General features: G+C 39.2%; 1 protein-coding gene across 1 annotated transcript in view; it reads right to left on the bottom strand.

Annotated features, from left to right (window-relative positions):
- Nucleotides 1-21760, bottom strand: part of ACOT12 (acyl-CoA thioesterase 12) — a 29224-nt gene extending 7464 nt beyond the window's left edge. Inside the window, exons 1-10 of the mRNA XM_010578092.1 lie at nucleotides 21729-21760; nucleotides 17477-17537; nucleotides 16317-16418; nucleotides 13934-14066; nucleotides 11879-12029; nucleotides 8385-8504; nucleotides 6835-6985; nucleotides 4998-5053; nucleotides 4558-4618; nucleotides 2977-3060 (exon numbers count right to left, since the gene is read on the bottom strand). Of these exons, the coding sequence (XP_010576394.1) occupies nucleotides 2977-3060; nucleotides 4558-4618; nucleotides 4998-5053; nucleotides 6835-6985; nucleotides 8385-8504; nucleotides 11879-12029; nucleotides 13934-14066; nucleotides 16317-16418; nucleotides 17477-17537; nucleotides 21729-21760 (951 nt within the window). The remainder of the gene's footprint in view (nucleotides 1-2976; nucleotides 3061-4557; nucleotides 4619-4997; nucleotides 5054-6834; nucleotides 6986-8384; nucleotides 8505-11878; nucleotides 12030-13933; nucleotides 14067-16316; nucleotides 16419-17476; nucleotides 17538-21728) is intronic.
- Nucleotides 21761-23214: the final 1454 nt, after the last annotated feature.

Here is a 23214-nt window from a genome sequence, read left to right as displayed (position 1 = left end):
GGTGAGGGGGCTGGAGCACGAGTCTTATGAGGAGCGGCTGAGGGAGCTGGGGCTGTTTAGTCTAGAAAAGAGGAGGCTGAGGGGCGACCTGATCGCTCTCTACAACTACCTAAAGGGGGGTTGTAGTGAGGTGGGTGCTGGTCTCTTCTGTCAGGTGGCTGGAGACAGGACAAGAGGAAATGGCCTAAAGTTGAGGCAAGGGAGATTTAGGTTGGATATTAGGAAAAATTTTGTTACTGAGAGGGTTGTCAAACATTGGAATGTGCTGCCCAGGGAAGAGGTTGAGTCACCTTCCCTGGAGATATTCAAAAAGCGAGTGGACAGGGTACTACAGGACATGGTTTAGTGGGCATGGTTTATGGTTAGACTCGATGATCTTGAAGGTCTTTTCCAACCTAAACGATTCTATGATTCTATGATTTAGGGTTAAGAAAGAAACTGAGATTGTGGCAGTCCCAGTGGATGCAGAAAGGAAGTTTCACATGGATAATAATACAGTTTTAGCAGAGGCTTGAAAATAACACTTGACGTTTCAGTCTGATTGTTCAAGCTTGCTTTCTCCAGCATAAGTGCTGTCTGTCATTTATTTGGCACAGCAGTGTTTACTGTAAGTTATTAACCACTGGAACAACCTACACATGGAACTGGAAGATATGCCATCACTGGAATTCCTTACGATTTATATATTGTCTTACTCAAGTAGCTTATTGACTAGATGCAAGAATCAGTAAGTGAAGTTTCATAGTCTGTGACATGCAGGAGATCAGACTAAAAGATTGTAACAATCTTTTCTTGTCCCAAAATATCTCTGAATCTACATGATCTTAAAGTAATCTGCCACTCACTAACCATATTTCGGAAACCAAACCTTAACAGATCTCTCTCAATAGTTTGGAAAACATGCTCTGCAACTAGGTTAAAACTCATTTTTCCCAGCTAAATTATGTTGCTACTGGTTTTCTTAATAGCATCTTCCTATCTTGAAACTGGCTTACACAAGATTCCTTATTGATTTTGAGCTTATAACACTGACTGATAAACAGAGAGGTGCTTTGCTTTCAGGCTTTTGTAATTTTTTAATAGAAAAAGGGCAGAAAGAAAAACATCTGAAAGGAAAAACGTGCATAGAAAAAGAGTCAAGTGGTCTTCTGAGAAGACAGAGACTGAAAAATATGGTATACAAATTGCTGTGACCTGCCAACTGGCAGTGTCCACTTGGAACTATCACAAGATAACGCCTGCTACTTAGAAACATCTCCCATGCTGCAAAGCTGGTAAAGGCAATATATTACAGACTGTGGCACACATTTTGCTTATCACAGTGACATGAAAAGCCCCACAGATTGTCAACAGCACTGCCTAAACAAAGAAGTCCAAGTTTGGTGTTTTGCTGGAATCAAACAATATGGCAAAACCACAGAAGCAAGTCAGTTGTGGTAAAGAAAACACCTCACAGAAATGAGATATGGATTTGTCTGTGTTTCTACAATCTCCTGTGTGCTGCTCAACAAGACCAACTGATCAGCTGGTGGCAAGCCCGCCCTTCTGGGATCCCAAGTCCCATGTTCGCCAGCCATTCAGACCATCTTAGGAAGAACTCCATGGCACTTCCAGGTTGCACAGCACTCTGGACAATCAGAGGTTGCTTTGCAACATGTATTGGTTTTATGTGGCAAGGTTTTGGTAGCGGGGGGGGTTACAGGGGTGGCTCCTGTAAGAAGCTGCTGGAAGCTTCCCCTGTGTTCGAGAGAGAGCGAGCCCATACCAGCCGGCCTCTAGGCCGGCCCCGCCGCCGGCCAAGGCCGAGCCAATCAGTGATTGTGGTAACACCTCTGTGATAACATTTTTAAGAAGGGAAAAAAAGTTGGGACGGGGAGAAAATAGCCACCGGAGAGAGGAGTGAGAACATGTAAGAGAAACAAGCCTTCACCAAGGTCAGTGAAGAAGGAGGGGGAGGAGATGCTCCAGGCGCCGGAGCGAAGATTCCCCTGCAGCCCGTGGTGAAGACCCTGGTGAGGCAGGCTGTCCCCCTGCAGTCCAGGGAGGTCCACGGTGGGGCAGATATCCACCTGCAGCCCGTGGAGGACCCCACGCCGGAGCAGGTGGGTTCCCGAAGGAGGCTGTGACCCCGTGGGAACCCTGCGCTGGAGCAGGTTCCTGGCAGGACCTGCGGATCTGTGGAGAGAGGAGCCCACGGAGCAGGGTTTCTGGCAGGACTTGTGACCCCGTGGGGGACCCACGCTGGAGCAGTGTGTGCCTGAAGGACTGCACACTGTGGAAGGGACCCATGCTGGAGCAGTTCGTGAAGAACTGCAGCCCGTGGGAATGGCCCACGTTGGAGAAAGGTCGTGGAGGACTGTCTCCCGTGGGTGGGACCCCACGCTGGAGCAGGGGAAGAGTGTGATGAGCCCTCACCCTGAGGAGGTGAAGCGGCAGAAAATAACATGTGATGACCGTAAACCCCATCCCTGTCCCCCTTGTGCCGCTGGGGGGGCTTGGTGGAGAAATCCGGGAGTGAAGTTGTGCCCGGGAAGAAGGGAGGGGTGGAGGGAAGGTGTTTGGAGATTTCGTTTTATTTCTCATTTACCTTACTCTGGCTGATTTGTAATAAATTGAGCTAATTTTCCCTAAGCTGAGTCTGTTTCGCCCGTGATGGTAATTAGTGAATGATCTCTCCTGTCCTTATCTCGACCCGCAAGTTTTTTGTTATATTTTTCTCTCCCCTGTCCAGCTGAGGATGGGGGAGTGATAGAACGGCTTTGGTGGGCACCTGACGTCCAGCCAGGGTCGACCCATCACACAACACTTCACGGAAACTCTGGGAGTTTTGGTTTTCAGCCTTAGCCACAGTAAAAGCAAATACTGCCAAGCCAATGTATTTATTTACAAATGTAAAACATTGCTTTTCTCCGCCCAGCTCTTAGGGAGAAACATAACTAAAGTGGCCATGCAGCTATGCCACAATTATGCACTTACATCATCCAGTGTACTGGTTATTTCCCATCCTGGTTTCGCTGCTAGGTGTGTCAGTGCAGCTATATTGCTGTAACTCACATATGCCTGAAATGCAAGATACATTTCTGAAAATGAAGGGGTAAAGGTACATTTCACTGAACATTGCAGAAATGCGATGGTCTTTTTCTATCATTACCCCTCAATCGCAAACAAATGCCATTGTTTTTCCCATAAGTGTTTTCCTTCCAGAAAACAGTCCAATAGTTTCTGAATTAAATGCTTCAATAGCTAGATTATGTGCTCACATGGCTGTTGGCAAAACAACCCTAATTAAACAACAACAAAATACTACTTTCGGCTTCTCCAATTATAAAGCAGTGGAGAAAAACTGTGACCACCAGAGAGATAATACAGGTAACCTCTCAGACCACTAAATTAATGGTTTTGTCCATCTTCCTCCTAAGTAATTAAAACCTATTAGGAAATTAACCTCTTCATTGCTATCAAGCTGCAGTCTGTCTTGGCAATTGCTTTACACAACAGGCTCAGAGCAGAGAAAGTACAAATATATCCATTATTTATGCTTGACTACAGTGGATGGAGTTCTCATTTAACCATTGTATACAGAGAATACAGCCTGAGAGTCTTAATGACAGGTTTTAATTTAATATTAAATAAATCTTAAGTAAGTAAGCCATTTTTATCACTGTGTGCATATTTATTGTTTTGCAGAAAAGAAATGCTGCTTCAAACAGTGAGATGCCACTGTTAACAGCAAATAACTTCCTGCATTATAATTCTCAATTATTTATTTTTTCATGTAATGGAAAAAGACTTGGTAAAATTTCTGGAAGCCACTGGGATCTTAAATGCAATGAAAATTTAACTACAAAAATTTGACACTGACACGATATTTAGGGTGTCTATAAGTCCACCTAAACTCAAGTTCATCAGTATTCATTTCATGACACAGGCACATTACATTCTATCGCCTAGCATGTCCAAGCCAGAAACACGTACCCCTTGATGCAGAGTATATAGGAATGGACATATGTTTTCACCTCTCTTTCCTGTAGGAACAAAGTTTACGCTATTTCACCGTTCATCTGTCTGTTGGTATTGCCATGTCTCTTGCCCCACTTTTAGCATTTAATAAATGGTCTCCTCACAGCAATTTTTGAGAAAGTCAGTGGCTGGATAAAGGAAAAAAAAAACCAACCCAAACCCCAAACTAATTCTCCTACAGGAGAATTCAGCTTTTTAAAAGCTGGGGACACTGGGATGTAAATCTGCAGAAGACGTTACTGCTTCGCTGCTTAAGGGACCACTTCTTAAAGGTGTCTCTCTTAAAGACATTTTTTATGTTTTGCACGAAACTTACTCTTAAATCAATAGTGAAGCAGCTACTCTCTTTTTTTCAGAACAAAAAAAAGGTTCATCTTATTACACATTTATCCATTCTTCCATGACTATCATAATGCTTAATACAGAAGGTCCACTTTGGAAACAGATACAGCCTGTACAACTCTTTTACACACCCAAAAAGTGTATAAATACATACATTTTAAGCAAGTAGGCAATAGGGCACAATCTACAGATTACCTGGTTGCTTGTCTCCCAGGGATCAGAAGGTTTGTCTTCATTAGCAGACAGTATGCATTTTCTAAAACAAAATTCAAAAGAAAAAAATAGCATGAATTGGTTCTTTACACTTTCTTCTATATATACTAGAAACAATAAATTTCATAGGCTTAAGTGTCTTCTAAACACTTTACAGGCATTTTATAAATTTCTGGTTTCCAGACAGGCCTTTTACTTCCCAAGAAAGATGGGGAAACAAAATAACCTGTAGAGCAAAGTATTTTTGAGACAAGTAGGCTCTAATAATTTCAATACAACTCAGGCAAAATTATTCAGAAAGTTAAGCAACATAACAGTTACGTTGAGGAGACTTTGACTACTTAACAAATGATTACTTTTTTACAGGATAAATTAAAGAATTAAGTTTTCAAAATCAAGTTCTCCTTGTAACTCAACTATACCTGGCTAGTCGAATTCTCCTTCGGGCAATAGCTCCATGGTATCGCCTCATACCATCCTTTATAAAAAGTAAACCAGACAGTAACACATATTATTTTAGGACACAGTCTAAAAAAAGACAACTAAAAATTATTTCTTACAGATGGACAAATGCCAGAGATGTACTATTAATAAATAAAGAATTGTACTCTGTACATTGGCCTTTCCCCAGATTAACCTGAGCCAGTGGTTTACTTTTGAGTTAACAATATTCCCTTAAATTTGCAAAAGTAATCCAATAAAAAAGTTGTATCACAATAGCATACTCCTAGCACTTTTTGGTCCTAAAGCCATGGCAGCTGGGCAGTGCACCACACACATTCTACTCTTTCTAAATATGCCACCCACCAAATAAACTATTAATTCAATTCATCATCATCTGATGTTCAAAGCACAAAGGAAGCATGTAAGAATTCGTATTTTAGTGCACACGGATCCGGGACACAGAGCAAGCACTGTGCAAAAAGATGCAATCTGCCCTTCAAGGTGGCAGGTCTTTCCCTTCCCTTATTATTACTCTGCCAGAGTGGATTTTTTTTGAAGGACGAAGTGACCGAAGAGCATACACCACACCAAACTGCATTAAAGGTCAAGAGGACTTGTTATCTTGAAGGATATGCCACTTTGGAAAAGCTTCTTTTCCTCAGCTTTTAAGAACTGACATGTAGCTTCTGGAATAAGAAGAATCTCCACATTAGTGCATCTCAGCCTTCTTTAAACCAAGTTCTACATAACATTTTTTGAAGACATCTCTTGTCTGTTTTATAGAGCACTACCATACCAGCTGTCACTTTTAGTCAAATGACCACTGAAAGTTTAAAGTACTTTGAACATATGCTAATTTTCCCAGATTTGTTTGCTTTACACTGAAGGAATGGGTGCACAGGTTCTTATCGTGACACTTAACTTGTGGATGCCCCTCTAAGCAGGTCTTTAAGGGAAGCACTGTTTTTCTGACACAAGCTAACCTGCTATGGCTTTTTTTTTTTTTTTTTTTTTTTTTTTTCCCAGGAAGAGGGGGGTTTTCCTCTTGGAACAGCCTGTAATGGGCAGTAGTGAACCTTACTGCCTCAGCCAGTACATAGGACACCTTGATTTATTTGTCCAGTTGCCATCCTACAAAATATAAGTTCACTGATGTTAAATAATCATTTCACTTCTGACTATGCTGGCTCTCTAAAAATCTCATAATTGGAGCAGTAAGGTTAATGACAAGTGACATCACAGCAAATAATTCAACAACAGTATTCAAACTGCTCCGAGTGCTTCATGAACTGCTTTCAGGGAAACACATGCTGAGATCTCCATGTCAAAGGAAAAGGAAAAGGAAAGGAAAGCCCACCCATTTCATGGGATTTGATTCCTACAGACTTCTCTATTAACTCTATTTCTCATCTTCATTAAGGGTTCATAAAAATAATTTTATTCACTGAACACTTAGGAATTTCATCTACAGACAGTGGAGATTGCACAAGACAGATATAGACAGGTGCAAAAATCTGCAAAAAGCAGATTCTTCTTCCCTGTCCATCAACTAATTACGGAATTTCTAATGATGACTACCTCTACTACACCTCTCAGTTTTGGGTGACTGAAGTTAACAATGGCAAATCTCTCACTCAAAGGCAAACATTTCATTCAGAGATCTTCTCTTCTGCAAGAAGATGCATTTCAGTGTTCTGTTCAGTCCTTACTTTCCCAGCAAGGTTATAGTGGCTGGCTGCGTGACATGCAGTGTGCTGGGTTGGACCACATAATCTTATGTATGCATTCATCCTACTCCTGAGGATGAGAGCTGACCTTTGTAGTAGGTTTGATTCTGGGGAAGGTGAGCAGCTCTCCTTTGTCATTTACAGTGTTAAAAATGAGAAATGCGCTGTTAATATGCCGTGCTTGGTCCTTGATCCATTCTTCACAGTTATAAGCCTCAACACGGACACCAACCTCCACACTGAAATAGAAGTTTAAATTAATTATTGAACTACTACAAGTGATGCAGGAGCAGCCCTGAGACATTCTAAAAAGGGCAGCTGTACACCTTCCTGTGTGCAGGAAGCCTGACTCAAATACCTTCTGTAGCATACAAAATAAATTACTCAGTCTGAACAGACGCATTTCAGAAATAAAATAGAAGGTGGCACTAGCTAAATAGCATTAATAAAAAGAGCTGAAATTGAGCTAAATAGCAAAATATGAACACCAGTAAGCATACTGTGAGAACAGACAGCAAAAGTGAACAAGATGAAACTGTTTTGACATTCAGCAGAAGCTTAGTATGAAGGTAATTCATGCCCTGCTAGCATTCTGCAGGGATCAAATATACCTACAGAGAAAACAGCCATAGAACAGCAATGCCAGGATAACATCTGTCACATGTACAGAATTTGGAGGTGGAATTACTTTAGCTTCTGCCTTCTTGTGGCTTGTCTTGCTACACCTCTTGAAACTTCTGGACATGTTCTCCTGTTGGAGCAGGGCTCCACATAAATTGTGTCACATCCCTGGCATAACCAGAGCATCTGTTGGCCCAAAGAGCTATTCCTGTAGATGGCAAAACAGTCTAGCAGAGAGGTGCTATCCCTTTGCTAAAGGTCACAGGAGAGTTGTTCTCTCTGAGGCAAACACAACAGTAGCCCTAAAACTGCAGAGGAGATAGCGCATGCATAGCAGAGAGAAAGAGAGAGTAACCATTAGCAAGCAGGATCTGTGCAAGATTGGACAACAGCCACACCACTAAATTCCAGGACCAGGCATTCAATGTGCCAAAATCTATGTTTCATGCTTATGGTGACCATGTACTCAACTAAAGATAAAATTTCAGCCTGGGCTGTAGCCATTTATTCCAAACTGCAACTGGCAAAGCTTCACCTCTGCATACACCCAAACCAACACTGGGAAGAAATAAACAAAACGAAATACGAATTTTGCCATTAACCAGGAATAAATAGAACCCAGATCTGTCAACGGATGCCAAGACAGGAAGATCCTGGCAGCAAGCTGGAGTATTCTGAAGAATCAAAGCTGTGGGACCAACTCATCCCTTGAAAATCCCTGAATTTCCAAGTGATATTTATGGTCTGAGTTTGCAGGATTGGGATTTGGTTACAAACTATCTTTAAATTGAGAGTGAAAGTCAGAGAATAAATTTTCAAAAACTTTCACTGAGAAAAAGAAAAAAAAAGCATATATAGACAGATAGTTATAGATACAGATACAGGTATATCCCTCAAAGCTCCAGCTGAAAAATAATTCATTCAATAACGCAAATCCTACCGATAGCTGAAACCTGAAACATGCAGTTAGGCTGTTGCTGGAGAAGTCAAGGAAGACAAGCAGATGAGGAGCTTTACCTAGTCTGAAATGTATTGTTCACAATTGCATTGAAGACAAGGCGGTCACCCACGATGGATGGTCCCCAGAATTTAAACATATTGACTGACTTCAAGACGGGATATGAATGACAAAGGCGGCTGAAAAAGAAAGCAAGAGAGACAGAGCAAAACATACAGTCGAGTTAAAGAACCTCCTTTGTTAGGTTTGAAGTGGTTAGTGATTAGAGCAACAAGGCTTGCACAACCTAGAAAATAACTATATTACACTAATTTATTCCATAACCCACTGAAATACAGTTAACATGTTCAGCTACAGGAGCATATAATTTGAGCTTCAAACATAATAATACCACTTATGTCATGCTGTTTCATTTTCAACACACTTTACAAACATGGACTAATTAATTCTCACCGCTTGATATTACCTTCTTTTGGAGCCAGACTACGAATCCCTTACCTACAGAGTAAACACTTACTTCACAGAGTTTCATTAATTTCTATATGACTGCATGGGGAGTAGGATATTGCTCACCACATAAAAATGCCAGATCATAAAGCCTTTAGACAATTAAAAGAAACCTGAGCAGAAAGGTTGAGCACCAGAAACAGCGTTCAAGCAAAGCAATGTCATCTATCTATTCTTTTTAATATTGGTACTTTTTTTGCTTGTTTGTCAGATGTTTTCTGCTAGTATTATATGAAATAAGAATAAAAACCTACTCATATAACTGTCAAATGCATAGTTGGTTTTGTGTTTTTTTTTTTAATTTGGTATTGTTTACTATATTAGGTGCAGTTCGTTACTGGTGCTGAGCTGGGAAACTCATCTTTGCACATACAAAGGGACAGAAAGATTTTGAACTGATCACTCATCAATTCAGAAACACAGAACTGTTGGCTGAATTTCAAGAGTGGAGGGCCCAAAAGTATGTTACAAACACACAAAGCTTAGGAACTCTGTTCCCTTTGTCCTTCCAATTGCATAGTGCATGCACTCACCTGTCTTTTCTTATCTCAGATCTGATCCTGTACTGTGCTCAATTACATGTAGTTAGGTTCAGCTGGGTTGTCCTACTGTATCTCTTTGAACTGCTTGTGAAATAGCCTGTAGCCGCCCTGGTAAAACTTTGCTGGTCTAGTACAGAATATGGTCTGTGCCAGCCAAGTATGCTTTCCATGAGCAGACTAGCAAAGCTGCTCTTTGGACCAGTACAGTGGACAAACAGATATGCACCTGATCAAACCCAGCTACACTGCTAAAGGAAAAGTTTTGCAATATTGTGTTATCTACACTAGGGAATTCTAGTCACTTCTCTGACCCTCACAGACGTTCCAGAAAAAAATCTGCTGTACAGATACAGCTTAAGGCTTTGTGGAATTGGGATCTAGTTTGCAAGCCTTCCGGAGTGGGAAAAAATTAGGTTTCTTCAGCAGTTCTAAATGTAGTGAAAGCCCCACTCTTTACTGGGATCTCTGTGCACCACATGAATAGGGAACAATATATAATAATGCCATTTATTTTTAGACTTTGAAAAAACATGCTCTATCCTCATGCATGTATGCAAAACTCCTCAATAAGAATCCCATATGCACATCTGAGAATAGATTTTTCATTGCGCAGTTTTTAAACTTGAAAATACAATTTTGTAGCATTCCTAGCTGACTCGACTGCACTCTGCAAACTAATGTTATCAGTATTGTTAAACGCACACAATTATCTGTAGGTAATTAATTGACTAGGACATCTTTTTAATAGACTAATACATTCAAATGACTTTGTAATTTCATTAAGAATAATTTGCTCTTCTGATTTAAAACGCTAAATGGTGATCTTATTTACAATGTTCACTACAAAGATGCAAACACAATATTATTGAAAATAAGAGATGGAACAAACCAGAAATTTGGCCTAAATATTCCATTTTTCCTGGAAAACTATGCCCTGAATTCTTTTACTGCAAGTGTAAGAAATAAGAATGTTCAGGTCCAGTTCAAACTAATATTACTAATGTTCAAATGGCTATATTGCTATCCGCAAGATTTTCATTTACTGTCCAGCCAAAAAAGTGGGGGAGAGGGGAGAAGCGGGGTGAATAACCTTTAAAATGCCCTTAGAAATTTATTTGTCAAGGTTTAGCCCTTCTCATCTGTTCCTCCATCAGTTTGTGGCCATAGCAACTCTTAACTGGCACCTTCAAAGGTCAGGACTAATTGTGAGTGGCCTCACAAAAGGTTTGTAGCGAGACTAGCTATTTCTCAAGCATAAACTACAGAATCTCTGTTTTCAACAAGCCTCTGTCACCAGCTATTACTCCTGAAATTTTCAACATGACAAATCACATTTGACATTCATTAGTGCAAAGAAAATTTTTTCAGTACTTGGTTGGCTGATGTTTTCCTTCTCTTTTTTTTTAAAGCTAAATGTGACTCTACCAGGTAAAATACATCAAATGAAAACAGGTAAATATTATGGCAAAATCTGAAACAGTCCCTTTAGAGCCAATGAAATTACACACTGGGGTAAGGTCAGTGCGTTCTAATGTTACTAAAACAAGCTGTTTCTACAACCACTACAGAAAATCTGTTGTTATTAGTACAACTACTGGCTACAAATCAAAACTATATGAATAATGAATGGGAATTCATTTAATTATTAAAGTTAAAAAGCAAAAACATATCTAATATCCCTGCAGTGAATTAGGTCACTTGGTATGCAAGGAGAATTCAAACTGAAACTCAAGAGCTGCTTACAAAGAAGCTTTGTGCAGTGTCCAAGAACAAGGAGGGAGAAAAACAACGGTTTGATTTCAGGGGAAGAGAAATTAAATGATTATATGTCTAGGCCATACCGACAAGCAACACTAGGCAGTGTCACAAAAATACTTTGCACTCACTACCTGAAGATGTCAGAGCCCTTTATACTGCTAAAAATATTACAACCTATAGGACGTAGGACTCAGAGAGACTGAAAGGTTAAGTGACTTGCTGAAGGTTATGCATCTGTTCTGTGTGCTCACCAACAAAACAGAACCTGTTTCTTTTGATTCTTCTTCTCTGACTTAGTCTTTCTTCTGGCATAAGGATCTGCAGACTAACATTTAGAAGGCTGTTCATTTTTGGATATCAGTTGATACAGGGTCAGTACTGGTTTTATCCCAACTTCACAAGTAACTCTTCTTTTAAAACGCTGCACCAACCACAAGGAGACCAAGTTTCTACTTGTATGTCCAATGATGACTTTCTGCAGAGATTCTCAGGAAGATAACATAGCCTCTTTTGCCTTAGGGTCTGTATGTGTAACAGAAGAATAATATTTGACTCCCACAGTGGTGTGGCATGCTGTGGGAACTATACCACATAAATAGTTCAAAGGCCTCCTGCAATCTGAGGCAGAAGAAAAGTCACAAAGGGTTAGGTCTGTATTTTTCATAAAATAAATCCCTGTGAAACCCTTAATATTAAAATCACAGCCATTTAGAACCATATGCAAACACTATGAGGCAGAGAAGTACCTTGCTGAAATACTTGCCACTGTCTCCATCCAAGCCATGATCTGGCCACCAAAAGTGTTTCCATGATGGTTTGCGTGAGGAGGCTGGACAAGCTCAATACTCTGTACATGAGTAAGGTCAGTTGAAACTGCATCTTCCTCTTCAAAAGTATCTAAAATACAGCAGCAATGTATTAATGAATTATTTCAGCTAGTAACTGACAGCCAAGAAGAAAATACCCCCAGTTACTGAAGCATGCAATTTGCTTCAGACAAAATGAAAAGAAGAAAAAAAAGAAAGACACAGAAGACCTCTGTTATTTGCAAGGGAAGCAAGAGTCTGAAGATTTGCTCTGTTCTTCCAAGAGACATAAGAGGTGGGGGATGGTGCACCCCATAGTCTATCACAGGACAGTGATTCTTCTCAGCCCTCGCTATATCCCTTAAAGAAGCTGCGTCAGAAGCAGTTACTGTGAAACTTGGCTAGCTGTGAATGCTGGCCGCCAACAGCCTCAGCATGTGCTTGCAATTATTCATGGTTGCTATGCGTGACCTCTAACGGATGTTGTCAGAGCAGTCTATCACTTATTCAAATGCCTTTCATAGACTTTGAGTACCATGTATGATGGGCACCTGTGCAAATGTGTCTAATTAAGGTTAGAGTATGACATGATTATTTCATAACCTGTTACAAATCTTGTGATTACCAGAGACAATATAGAACACAAAAATCAGAAATATGGATCTGAATCAGTAACCAACTTCCATTATCTGAGCATTTCCAATTCCAGTTTCAAATGTTTAGCCACACATCCTCACTCTAATCTTTGTTTTTTTCAGTTATATTTTGCAAGAACAGATTCAGGCTTGAGATGATGTCAGTCATTTTAAAAGCGCATATCTGTGCTAGAAGCTACTTGACCTGAATTGTAGTTTTGACTTTTGCCATAATTAACTAACTTTATGATTATATAAATGTGTGGACACATTTGACTAACTTGCACTTCGGACCTACTTAAGTTGTTGCATAAGAACCACTCAGAAGACAAACTTCACTTTCTGGATATGACTTATACCTATTTTGCTACCTTTACATGCAGTATGTTCTTCTCTCTTCCCCTGTTTTGCTTGTTCTGTCTCCTTAAGGACGTGAATTGGTGCTAACAATGATAAGATCCTTCGAGGAAAATTCCAGGCAAGGAAGTGGAAACCAAAATCATCAATCTCTGATTTCTCTTTCATGGTATTAAGCTGTCTCCCATGAGACAGTTACCATGAAGACATATAACTTGTTTGCTTGTAGCAAACAAGTCCCTTCAGTTCTACACAGTCTTATTAAATTATTAAGACTAGAATTTATATTTACAACAGGTTTCATCTTTCCTCAGTAAAACCACATAATGTTTGTTGTTTATACAGAGTTACAGCTCAGATTTTCCAAATATCAGCATATTTCTTAACTGTTGTGAATAATTTCTTTTGCAGGGCAACAAAGCAACTTTTGAGCACAACTGTCTTTGAGAACAGACATTACTATCAGAAATAAAGATGAACCTGTTTCTTGGCTCAATTTTTCCAATTTGGTCATGAGGAGTTTAAACTTTTTTTCACCTGTTTTGACCTCCATGTAATGAAGTTTTCCTGCTCATTGAGAATGATCTTATGACATAGATAGCTCTTAGTGCTTTCTTGCAAAGACACAGCCATAAGCCTGAGTGAATTTTATCCTTCTATCTACACTACAGCTAGTGTCACAGGACTTTATTACCATATTGTAAAGTCCTGTGTGAACACTTAAACCTTACATATAACCTACATGAAGATCTGCATTTCACATCTATTTAATGCATGCTTCGCCTTCAATCCTGCATTTTTAAATCTGGAATTTCTGGAAGACAAAGAAATACCACTCTATTAGAATAACTGTCTTACACACCCTCACAAATCTGGCACACGCTTTTCTCCATGATACCACCACCTCAAGGAGCTCTACTCAGATATTTTGTCTGCTTTTTTCCTCCCTTCCAGCTGCCCATAAGTTGTTTGTTCTGTCTTCTATGCTGACCACAATAATCACCTTCCTTATTACTCTCCTGCATTAGGTTCTGAAAGACCTGTTCATAGCCCAGTCGAATTCTCCTTCTCTCAATAGCCAGGGTGTGCTCCAGCTGATCTTCTGTAGACAGAAGGTTTACAGGTTCTAGTTCAATCTATGCAAATGAAGAAAAAAAAAATGTTCTGAATGCCACAACCATAACAAAGTGCACTTTGAACTTAAAACGGCATCAGCATTTTCTACAACCTTTTGCTATCAACTGTCCAAGATGACAAGTTCTATTAATACAAACAAGTGCAGCATTAAAGTTCAAGAGATTCTGCATTATCCTTTCAGAATCATTTGTTAAAACTCAATGACAAAGTGCTCTTAGCTTTTAAATACAAACATCCATGAGATCACACTCAGTTTAAGACAGTTCTCATTTAAAAAAGAAAAAAGAAGAAAGAAAAATAGAAAAAAGAAAAAAAAAGAAAAAAATAAGATCTTAATATGAAGGTTTGAGTATTGAATTTTTCTATCAGAAAAATAATCCAGTCACATTGATCAGTGGTGTACTCTATGCAAAAGTGTACCCCAGAGCCCACTCCCACTAACTACACAAATAGCTCGCTCCCTCTTTCACAATTCACTCTGTACTCACATATCCTATTCCATCTATCTGAGGACCCATTTGCAAAGAAGCCCTGGTCTTCTGAGCTGCAGAAACACGTGAACACTCAGCACTTGGTGCAGCTTCAGGCCCTATACATTTATGCCCAAAATGCTACTTGTGCCCAGACACACATGCTTCTCTTGCCAAGATCAGACATTCTTCTCCCTCAAGTGCAAATTCCTATGTATGTCAGTTCAATGACAAACTGAATCCAAACCTGTAGTGCCATAAGAAAATTATTACACTTAGATAAATACTGCAGAGGTGCCACTGAACAGTCACTTGTGTGATTTGTCTACCAGGTCTAGCCTCAGAAACCTTAAAATAATGCACAAGCACTGCAACACAGACAAATTCAACATTTTGTGTCCTGCAGTGGTGCTGCTAATATTTCTCAGTCTTTGAGTCTTCACTCACACCCTCTTGCAGTTTCCTTGCCTCCTTTCTGGCCCTCCTCAAGAGCTTCCTAGCTTTTTGGAGATGGCCCAGCCGAAAGATTAAGACAGTAAGTGCGTACTGTTGTTCTCTGCACAACTTTAGCAACAGTTGTTCAGAAGAGTGGATTTGAAAAAATGTTCTTTAATTTCTCCAAGACTTTAAATTGTGATGGAATTTGTACTGAAGTCTCAAACTCCCTCTGGGGCATTCCTGTCTTAAGCCTAATCTTAGTTAATCATCACCAATTTAATCCCGAATTAACCTCCCTGGAAATTTGGGCAAAAGGTAAATGGGTTGATGCCATGGATATGATATCAAAGCAATAATAAACAATCCTTACTTTATACTACTTTAGTGCTTTCAGGGTAATCAATTCAGCCAATAACCTTTCAGAGATAAGCTGGGCTTTAGTTTTGGTAAAACTGTTCCAACCCGTTTCTTCTGCAAACTGTAATATATCATTGCAAAAGGGAAACCAGAAATGATCGGATATATTAATTGCTCATGGGATGACTGCTCTCTGCCAACCTGTGGTGGATGTTAAAAAGGCAGATGCACTGTTATAACACATTCAATGAGACAGGTAAGTCAGATATATGATTCTAGTCACTCATATTCAAGAAAGTCGAATACTACATATAAAGGGAGTTTATGAAGAGGATCTGAGGAATATTTGGCCTTTCTCATATGAAAACTTTAAAGGAACTGTGCCTGTCTGGCACAGCAATGTGAAGGCCAAACAGTACCGTGACTGATTTCTAATACCTCTGGGGAGCCAAACACTGGGGAGAAGAAACATTGGCATGAAAACTCATTAACATAAACAGCAAAGAATTAATTTAGATTGGAAGCTAGCTTAAAAATAATGTCTTCTATCTGAACAGTGATGTCTGAACAATCTCCTCAAAAGGGGGGAGTGAAGGATAAAGAAACCCCACGCCCGACACCCTTGCAGATTTCAAGATGTATATAGGTCAGTTTCTGAAAAGGAGAGAGAAGGTGCAGACTCACAGGGATCTCTCTTCCAGTGCTTGCCTCTGTCAAAATTGCAGCCCTTACAAAGACACCAGTTCTATTCCTAGCAAATGTGCAAGAGGAAGTGGAAACAATAAAAAAGCCTAACAATTTCAGAACAGAGATGTGGAAAAAAGAAGTATCTCTGTAACATCTGGACTTCATGCTGTTTTCCTATTATTGATCAGAATAAAGAGGTATGAGCATTTTCCTGTGTTTCACAACCAGAAAAGTCGGGTTATTTCACAGAAACTCAGTCCCAGTAACTTCAAGCATAAAAGAAAAAAGAAAGAATACCTTTCCACCACCAACTGGTTTGGCTACATATGTTGCATATGCCACACTCACAATTTTTTCAACATTAGTCAAAACATCCTGTACTGTAACCTTGATGCCAACCTACAAGGAAGGAGGTAGTGGAGGAAGGAGACAAAAAAGGTATTTACATCATTGTCAGTTGAGTTGAGACAAAATGGTGCAGTGTTTATCAAATTAATCACGCCCAGTCTCTTAAACCTAAAAGAAAAAAGGTAAAAAACCTGCTCTTGCTATCACTGATACATCTCTGAACACATAAGAACATCACAATATTTGCTGAGCTCTGAAAATCTTTCTAGTACAACAACTGTGTATGTATGTTTAGCATCATTTGGAGGGTAAAATAAAAAATAGGAAAGACACTTAGATTTAGTTTTATGGCTATCTCTTTGCATTTACTTTTGTGCCATTTGGAGTCCCCATCTGAATCTTTCTGAAGATCTGTATGAGCAAAAAAGTCTGTATGAATGTATAAAACACAATGAAACACTTGAAGGTGAAACACTGTATTTGATCCTGTAAGACAGGCCTGACATACAGCAAAGTTTCTGATTTCTTTCTCATTTTTAGGACCTTTTGGAATACACTGTCCATGAGATGCATCACTTTCATTAATATTAATGAGAATTGGACTTGGCCACAATGCAGAGAAAAGTACCCTTAAGGTTCAATTCTTATTTCAAGTAAGTGATTGGGCAATGCATTGCATACTTGTTACAATATGAAGAGTAAGAACATGCATACACCTGAGATAAATATTTTTGTATTTCAAAATACAGAAGTTTCAAAAATACTTAGAACTCTACCTATTCAGTGGATCCTAGCTCTGATCCAAAGACTGCTTAGAGGTCAATAGCTTTGGACTGGACCAACACCACCTATCCCATCCTCTCCATTACACCTGTCAAAGATTTTAAGGCTTTAGGGTCCAGTTTCTACTTTGACATGGATTATTTTACAGGAAACATGCAAATATAATAGTCATTAGGAATCCACAATTCCATTAGGCAGTGTTACTGTTTAGATATCTGCACAAAGCTCCTTCTGAAACAAGTAAGACTGGACCCATGTTGCATTCCTCTACTCCTCCCACCTCTCCTCTTTAAATAGCGTTAGGAATAAGACTGATGATCTCTTACCTCCATACTGGTTTTGAATGCTCTGTTCACCTTTGCTTTGATGCTAATAATTTGTCCAACCCTGTTAAGAAGAATAACATCTTACGGTATGTAATCATGCAGCTTAATAAGGGCTTGAACCTGCCTCTCTAGGTATTCTTAACAGTAGTGAAGCAAATCTCATTAATCAGTCTGTATCTTCCATGCTGTACTGAAAATGCACTGAAAAAGGTTTATCATTGTTATGCATCAGTCAGACTTCATTCATGGGCAATAACTATTTTAGTCACTCAGAAAACTGCATAAGCTTAATACTAGCATTCCTTCTCCTTGCTGATGTCTGTATGACGTCAGGTCTGCTCCAGGCTCCAGGTCCCCCAAGAAATTTTGGCCTAGGTTCTGCTTTTGTTCAAAGGCACATCTTGCTGTGAGTTACACCAAATCACTGAGTACATCTAGCTGCAAAACCGCACAAGAAATACTCCATGTGATTTCTCTAGCATACAGAAACATGCATGTGAGGAAATAATCCCAGGACAAAAAGTGCTCTCTGACATCCTTGAACGATGGGCAAAGTGTTCACCTTCCAAGTTTTGGCCAAGAACAGGGCTGCAGCATGCTGCTTCTGTCCTAACAGCATACCTCTGAACAACTGCTCTTCCCCATTTACCTACATAGAATACCTAAACAGAATTATACATTTTTACCTACATAGAATAAAATTTAAATAAGAAAATAATTTATTTCCTTCTGGAATTTCTAAAGTACCTGTTACATGTTGATAACAAAGTAACCCTTGTTTTCAGACCCCTAATACCCTAACACAAGGCAATGCTGAAAGGGTGGAAAGAAGGCAGTTTTACCTAAAATTGTCTAACTGAGCAGAGCAGTAAAAGGACATGATGTGCATGGTAAGTCAGAACCACAGCCAAAATAACTGGGCATCAGGCCACTGCCTTCAGGGAATTTAGACTAACCTACAACTGCTAAAGATCAGTCTCAAAGCAGGCAAAGTGCAGCTAGCTACATCTGAGACTACAAAATATAACTCAGACCACTTGAGTACCTATGAAATAGGCATTTACATCTAAGGATTTGGCACAGTTATGACTCCAGTTTACAAAAAAAAATTCCTTTATCATTTCTTCATTATTTAATGAATAGGGTTTTGACACTTAAAGGTAAGGCTTTTCTTTAATTGCTTTTCTCAATGCCAGAACTTCAAATGAATTGTTACCAAACACTAGAATTGGGAACAGGAAACCTCCTCCTTTACAGTACCAGAAAGGAACAACCAACTACACAGGAACCTTCTCTTTCTTGTTCACATTCAAGAACACAAGTGGAAGCCATTGAGCAGATGGGGGAGAAATGGTTAGAGGAAAGAATTAAGACCATCTGCAGATACACAGTGCTCATTAGCTTTTGAAGAACATACTCAGAAGCAGTTTTTCCATCATTCATTGCAAAGAAAAAGCACAATCATTAATGCAATAGTTCTAAACTGCACAGCTAAGGGAACCACCAGCTCATTTACAAAAATGAGAATGCGTTCAGAACAATAACACAATATTTATGTTTAAGCTTGGAAAAGAAGTTAACATTCCAGTCTTGTGAAAAGGCTTTAGAAAGCTTAGAGACAGAACTCAGTCAAGTACCTTGAAACACCTCTGAAGACTTTGTATTTCTGTATCTATGACTCTGTCATAACACTCCCAAGAGGATTACAGTAACACAGCAGTAGAGGTAATGACAAAGTACAAGGTGAAAAAAGACAGAATACATTCATTAGATGAACTCTATGGTTGAATATGACACATGCTGGCAGTGAGTGTGAGGCTTTCCTTAAAAGAGGGAGAGTTCAGAGTCTCTACAGATGCTTGTAGAGGACGTCATGGTCCCTGCCAAGAACATCATGATGCTGGATTGTCCATGAGGTCCCAGCAGAGACTGCAGAGGTCTCAATCTCAGGCTTACTGGCAGGGTGCTATTCTTCTGTACAAAGATAGTTTATTTCACCTTTGTCAGTGACACCTCCCCGGTCACCTCTCTTCCTCTGCATGAAAACATTGCATAAGAGAGATTGAGAGAGGTAAGTCTGGGTCTGTCCACCTTTGAGGAAACTGCAGGGTGGGAACAACACAACACAGCTGGACATGATCTCACTCAGCCTGAGAAGCCAGTCCTGCAGTAAGGCAGGTTTGGACTTCACAGACGTTAGATTCCCTAACTGACATCTCCACTGGTCCTCCAAGCAGTCTATGCAGCTGGACTCACATTTCATTGCAGAAAAGCCTAGTCCCCTGGGGTCCACAGCCATATCAGAAAACAAAGATGTCAGACTGAGATGGTCAGATGGTATGACAGGGAAAAGTCTTTTCATATACTTCCAGGAGCTGTTTCAAAATGAAATGTTTTACATTGTATCACGTATTCTGACTTCGGTCAAACTGATTTATTTAAGCCAAGAGAGCTGATCAGCTTGGGCATTTAGATAGATAGGTAAGAGCAGAAGTCACAGAACACCACACTTTCACTTGTAACTGGCAGAAAGCTTTTGAAATATATCAGAATGAACTGAATATGATTCACACACGGAGCACTAACAAAATTGAAATAAATGTAATTTAAAATCGGATGTTCTTACTACCAATGAACTGCTGCATATTAAAAGACAAAGAAGAAGGATTTATTTGTTATCATGGCACAAAACTGAGTTTTGCAATATATAGATTTTTTGAAATCTCTGTTTCCATGTCAACTGAAAAGAAATATGCACAGAAGACTTAATCCTTACAGAACATTTGGGAACGTGAGTTAGGTAAATGAAACCTTACAGCAGGTAACTTTTACAAAACACCTTTTTAATTTACTAGAGTGAGATACAAGAGCTCTCTTATTTATGCAAGATATTTGTATAATCAACAAGTTCTGGCAAAATTTAGGAAATTACACAGTAAGCTACAAACAGGATGTTAGGGATGACCTGAGGCTGAAAAATAATTACTGAAACCACTTCACAGTTACTACGCTTGTACTCTATATTCTTTTTAAAAATGAAACATTGGCACCACAAGTGGAAGGAGAACTAGAAACAGAAACAAATTTGGAAGGAAAAGTATTTTCATTATATTTTAGCAGCTCTGTTCTGCTCTCAGAAACAAGAGAGAAAATTGCTCTGAAGCTACTGAAGTCCGAAGGATTATGCCTGAAAGGAAAATATTACCCTGACTTAATTTGTAGGACTCTTTGTTTAGAGTTTTCACAGACTGTTTTTTTTTTCCTAAGGCCAAAATTAAAAACAGAACAATTACAGGCAAGACAAACACTTTAAAACTAATTTTGTAAAACAGACAAAGAAATTTTCTTGAGTTCTAGATTCAGTATGACCATGTTCACTTCTTTGTTACTGGTTCTAGTTCTCATCCCTATGGCCACTACTCTAAAAAACTGCTGTTCAGAAGTGTGAGTGGATGCTTACTTTACATTCATGTACTGCAAACAGTTTTAAACTGACATCATCTGTACATCTGACAGGCAATGCCACTTGGTTCATAGTCAGGACAACTGCACATGCATTGGTCTGTGTAACCAGGTCCATCCCATCTAAACACTCATTAATTTCCAGATTGCAAGGTGTAAAAACACACAAAAACTAAAAAGTCATGTCGTTACGTTTCTGTAAAGATATGGTTTAGGAATAAATGTGCTATTTCCTCTTACAGTGTCTTTTATCCCTTGGAAAATCATGAAAAATTGGTAAAACAAAAATTAAGTCCTGTATAATCTTGTAGACTCATTCAATATTTGGTGATCACAAACGCAAAACATTTCTGTTTTGTTACACGAATGCATTTTTTTAAAAGAGCTGAAAGAAAGAGGTGGCAAGAAATAAACTGAAAGAGCACTTGCAACAATAAAAAATTCATATAATAACTGTTATAGGTATGTATTTCTTATTTAACAGAGATAAGTAATGGCCTGCAGCACTCACTTTAACTAGAGCCAAAGATCACTGGGCCATCAGTTTCTCACCTGGCATCTAGGTTGCCAAGTCAAAGTAACTACAGTTTATTTTGCACCTGTGAAATTGATCTGTTTAATAGGTGGGTCAGACTATCACAGATAGAAAAGAGCAATTTTGAGACTTAACCCTGTGACTCTGGGGAGTTCATTGGCCTGCTATCTCAGATTTCATAATGCCTCAGTTTAACTCTGCCAAATAAGAATCTCTAGAATGAAAACATTTGACTGTTGTTAGCTGGTTTTGTACCTGGCAGCCTCTTCAAACTGTATGTCATCCATAGATGCTGTCACGCAAGACACACCAGCATGTTTCTCAGCTTCAAAAGAGACATATGGACACACAGTTACTACATTGCATTTGCAGCAAGCTATTCACCTATATACTTGTGCATGAGAGAAAGAGATAAAACACAGTAGATCCCAGTTTTTTGTGATCACCCTAATGCAAATCTGCAGTGGACACCTTAGAAAAAAAAGAAGCTAAATAAGATTAAAATTAATATTTACTATGAAATAAGGTTAACATCAGGAGATGAGAGTATATCATGATAAAGATCCTACTCAGTTTGAAAAGCTCTATTTAAGGCCTTTCTCTAAAAATGAACATTCTAGGAAGAGAGCGCTAACAAGCATGTTGCAGGACAAAAAGAGTCACAAAGCATTAAAAAGCCTATGGAAATCTCAGCAATCTCCTTCAAAAGAGGATGTCACGAATATTGGCTATGTTAGACCAGTGTGGAAGTTTTACGTCATTTGAGGATTCTCAGACACAGGAGAAAGAGCTGCTGGCTTATTAGTGTGGTCACAACAGTGGAAAGCAGTTAAGTACATGTCCTCAGTGCTGGACTAAAAATGCAGGAATTAAAAAAAAAAAAATACAAACAAGATTTTAAAAAATCAAAACCAAGTATTTACTTATTGTAAAATATTTTAACCAAAATTAGAACTGTGTTCTTCATCTCCCCAAGATGCATTTGGCTATGAAAAATAACGCACCCTATTTGTATTAATTATGAAAGTTAATCTGGAAAAGGTAAACCTCTTCTTTACTGTTAATATTTAATAGCCCAATAGTTATCTTTTCACAGCAAGTTATTGTGATTTACTATTTATTTGACCATAGCACCTAGAGTTCCAAGTCAGAGGCTAAATCTCCACCACATCAAGAGCTGTATAAACACAGAGAACCCCTACTCCAAAAAATTTCCTGAATGTCAGAAGCAAAAGAGAGGACTAACAGGAAACCTAGAAAATCATGCTGCACAACAGGCAGAAGTTCTCACTCCCAAGCAGCCCAATGTTTTCAGTGAGCATCGCAAGAAAAACCTTGGAGAAATTAGAGGATGGTGCAGGAATTGTAAGTATCTGAGGAGTTCCTTTTGAAAATATGAAGGTAACACACATGAAGACACTTATCAGAAACACAGCAAACTGTGATGAAAGGGAAGAGGTCATTGACACCTAAGAGCCTGGAGTCACCACAGTGATAGGTAATGCAAGGTGATGAGTAAGAGGGTGATAGTCATAAATAGTCTCAAAAGTGAGGAAGCAGACAGCCAGGTGGATCACATCTAAAGCAGCAGGATATGAAATGAGGAAGGTGCAAAGCCCAGGCACTTGCAACTGCACCAGCTGGCACTAATGCAGGGGAAAGATGGTAAAGCCAAAGAAATCCCTGCCTGGAATGTTGAGTTCATCATAGGATCATAGAATGGTTTTGGTTGGAAGGGACC

The sequence above is a fragment of the Haliaeetus leucocephalus genome, unplaced genomic scaffold (genome assembly GCF_000737465.1).
Source record: "Haliaeetus leucocephalus isolate CR32 unplaced genomic scaffold, Haliaeetus_leucocephalus-4.0 Scaffold598, whole genome shotgun sequence".
In the NCBI taxonomy this organism is placed as follows: domain Eukaryota; kingdom Metazoa; phylum Chordata; class Aves; order Accipitriformes; family Accipitridae; genus Haliaeetus; species Haliaeetus leucocephalus.
The sequence above is the reverse complement of the archived record's forward strand: the minus strand, read 5'-3'. Positions and strand labels throughout refer to the sequence as shown.